The 3,940-nt window shown below is 34.3% G+C and overlaps 1 protein-coding gene across 1 annotated transcript; it reads left to right on the top strand.

Moving 5' to 3' along the window:
- The first annotated feature begins 489 nt into the window (after positions 1-489).
- LOC127079072 (uncharacterized) lies at positions 490-2,025 on the top strand. Its single transcript, XM_051019481.1, has 2 exons — positions 490-505; positions 719-2,025. The coding sequence occupies exons 1-2, from the start codon at positions 490-492 to the stop codon at positions 2,023-2,025; spliced, it is 1,323 nt and encodes a 440-aa protein (XP_050875438.1).
- Positions 2,026-3,940: the final 1,915 nt, after the last annotated feature.

The following is a 3,940-nucleotide window of genomic DNA, read 5'->3' as shown; positions in this document are numbered from 1 at the left end:
CTTTTTGCATTCAAATATTTTGTTCACTGTCTTTCTATTTTTGCAGTTTTCAAAAATCAAAAAATATACTACCTCCGTTCCTATTTGTAAGAGACAAACATAAGAAATCACACAAACCAAGGAATATTTTTTTTAATTAATTTTTCTGAAAAATAAACTTGTACTTCCAAAAATACCCCTAAGTTAAACATTTAGTAGTATTAATGTTATAATTAAGCCAAATGTTGATATAATAAAAATTGGTCAGCATTTATTCTATCCAAAAATAATTACAACAAAAAAATTGGCTTTCCACATTCTCATCGTGAAAAATTAGATGCAAATTAAATTTCCCTCTATTTTTTTTATACATCTTCCCACCAAATTTTAAAAACCAAAATAATCTTCCCACCAATTTTGGTAGTATATTTGTCTTTTTTATATAAAGAGAGTTGGTGTTTCATTTCAATCATACTAGAAATTTAGTTTTCATCTACTAGAATTAAGTCCATGGCAGATGAAAATGGTGAGCAATCTCTTTATATATTGATTACTGTGTGACACGTTAATATACTTGGCTAACATATATAGTTATATGCATGGTAATATACATGATGATATCCATTAATATATTTATACACTACCATTTTTCTTTTAGTTTTTTATTAATTTGATTGAGCAACACATATATGAAAGTCCACTGTGTGTTTTGATTATACGTTTTGATGATTTATTGCAGAGTCGGTGATAAGTGAAAGTTCTAAAAAACGGGGTTTCCTGAGTAACGAAGATAGAAAGGCTATATGTCAAATATTGCTTTGCTCTAGTGATGCTAATGGAAATCTAATTGGAACTGGAGTAGTAGAACGGGTAGCGGCATCATACAATGTTCATAGAAGTGTTATTTATCGCATATGGAAACAATTAAAGGACACAGGTAATGTTTGTCATAATAGAACACAAAATTGTGGAAGGAAACGAGTTCAATTAGATTTGGAGTTAATGCGTCAAGTTCCATTATCAAAACGGTCAACCTATCGATCTCTCGCTTGTGCTCTAAATATTCCTAAGACATCATTGGTAAGGTTGCATAAGGTCGGAGTGATACGACGGCATACAAACACACTTAAGCCTTATTTAAAAGAGGATAACATGATTGCTCGTTTAAGGTTTTGTTTGTCGATGATTGACAAAAATAGCTTACCTCATGATCCGAAGTTTATTTCTATGCATAATATTGTGTTCATCGATGAGAAGTGGTTTTATATTACCAGGAATAAAGTTACTAATTACTTGCATGTGGATGAAGAAGAGCCACATAGAACCTGTAAAAGCAAAAATTTTATAAGTAAAGTTATGTTCTTATGTGCAGTAACTAGACCAAGGTTTGACAATGAAGAAAATGAGACATACTCTGGAAAAATTGGTATATTTCCTTTTGTGTATGAACAACCCGCAAGAAGGAGTAGTGTCAACAGAGTTGCGGGGACAATAGAAACAAAGCCTATAGCTTCTGTTACAAGAGAGGTGAACAAAGCATACTTGATCAATAAAGTTCTACCTGCCATTGAGAACATGTGGCCAAGAGAAGATGTAGGGAAGAAAATCTTTATTCAGCAAGATAATGCAAGGTCACATATTAGTAAAGATGATCCGGATTTTTGTTGTGCGGCAAGTGAAAGTGAGTTTGATATTCAATTGACATGTCAACCCCCTAATTCACCAGATTTGAATGTCTTAGACTTAGGCTTTTTCAATGCCATTCAATCTTTACAGCAAAAGGAACCGGTAAAGTCAATTGATGAGCTTGTTGGTGCAGTTCAAAAAGCATTTGATGAGTTTTCTACTGTGCAATCCAACAAAATTTTTAGCACTCTTCAATCATGCATGATTGAAATAATGAAGATAAATGGATCTAACAAGTATAAAATTCCCCATATGAAGAAAGACATGCTATATAAACAAGGTGGCATACCGGTTCAAATGAGTTGTGATTCTTCACTGGTACAAGAAGTCACTGAATATCTTCAAAATTATGATTCTTAATTTTTTCTTTTACATGGAATGCAATATTATAAGAATATTTAATGATACTGCAATATTATAAGAATATTTAGTAGTGTTATTTTTTGGAACGTTATATATACTGCATGCTTTTTAAGAATTTCCAACTATATACTTCATTCTTATCATTACTATGTTCTATTCTAAAAAAATCTATTTTTATTAAAAAAAAACAACAATAGCAGTAACATATGAAAAACAATAGAAATAAGGTACTACTCGTTAATTATCACAAACTGCATCGTCAAAACAACACTCCATGGCACAAACTGCAAATGTTTCGACAGACTATACTTTCGAAACCGTTTTATCGCGATCATTTTTGCGGTAACAAACCATTTCTTAAAACCATAATCATAATTCATGACATTTACATTACATTAGATTCCATAGAAATATATTTTGAGCACATTCATAGCCTCATTCCTCAAAGCTTCACGTACATGGTCGAAGCCATCTTCTTCTTCCTGTTTAACATTGCTATTTTCTTCTGCTTCTTTTTCTTCCTGCTTAACACTATTATTTTCTTCTGTTTTTTCTGCTTCTTTTTGGTGCCATGTTTTAAGCTTCTTTCTAATCACTGGTTGTCTTCCTTCTTCCTCACTCTCGATATCCGATTCTTCAACAATATCGCTACCTTCGTATGGATCCTCATTGTTGGGGAACCTATTCAAATCAGAATTTTGTTTCACTTTTCTTTCATGAGAATTTTCAATCTTACTTTCATAGGTGTGATGAGAGTTCATACTCATGGTTTTCTTTGAAATATGAGTAAGATACTCGTAGTAGTTCCCTCCTTTATAACCAGTGGGAATTTTTTTCCCTCCAAATCATTAATATCAATGGAAACTGAATAGGTTTGGCTTTAGATACCCATTATGTGTATGGGGAATATACATAGCACGTTCTTTTCAAAACATTAATGTCCAATGAATAATAAATATTGCATTTTGTTTACTAAGGGTATAAATGAGATTTCTCAATTAATAAAATTTAATTTTATAATGTGTCTCTTATAAAAAGGACCAAAAGAAAGTTACAATTTGTCTCTTACAAATAGGAACGGAGGTAGTATTTGGCAATGTTTTGTTTAGTTTTCGCTCCTTTTTCACACTCATAAGCACATACCATAACTCATGCAGATGCACGTCATCGGATCCTATTGATAACAGTTTTGCTATGGCTCGCTTCGACTTTGAAAATCCAATCTTTCAAGCTGAAGAAGAGGGTGATGAAGACTGTGAACTCCCTGAAGAACTTGCCAGGTTGTTAAAACAGGAGGAAAGGGTCATTCAACCGCATCAAGAGTCTATTGAAGTGATTAATCTCGGCACCGAGGACGCCAAGAGAGAAATCAAGATAGGGACTGCTTTGGAAGACAATGTGAAGAAGGGGTTGATTGAATTGCTGCGAGAGTATGTTGACATCTTCGCTTGGTCTTATCAGGACATGCCAGGGCTTGACATAGACATTGTGGTACACCGTTTGCCTCTCAAAGAGGATTGTCCTTCGGTCAAGCAGAAGCTCAGAAGAACAAGACCAGAGATGGCTGTCAAGATAAAGGAAGAAGTGCAAAAACAGTTGGATGCAGGGTTTCTAGCGGTTACAAATTATCCGCCATGGGTTGCAAATATCGTTCCGGTACCTAAGAAGGATGGAAAGGTACGGATGTGTGTCGACTACCGGGATCTGAACAGAGCTAGCCCTAAAGATGATTTCCCATTACCTCACATCGACGTTTTGGTGGATAACACGGCTCAGTTCTCGGTAGTCTCCTTCATGGATGGCTTTTCTGGCTATAATCAAATTAAGATGGCACCAGAAGACATGGAGAAGACAACTTTCATAACCCCATGGGGCACCTTCTGCTACAAGATGATGTCGTTTGGTCTGAAAA

Source organism: Lathyrus oleraceus, chromosome 5 (genome assembly GCF_024323335.1).
Source record: "Lathyrus oleraceus cultivar Zhongwan6 chromosome 5, CAAS_Psat_ZW6_1.0, whole genome shotgun sequence".
Lineage (NCBI taxonomy): Eukaryota > Viridiplantae > Streptophyta > Magnoliopsida > Fabales > Fabaceae > Lathyrus > Lathyrus oleraceus.
Note: the sequence above shows the minus strand (reverse complement) of the source record. Positions and strands in the feature narration are given on the sequence as shown.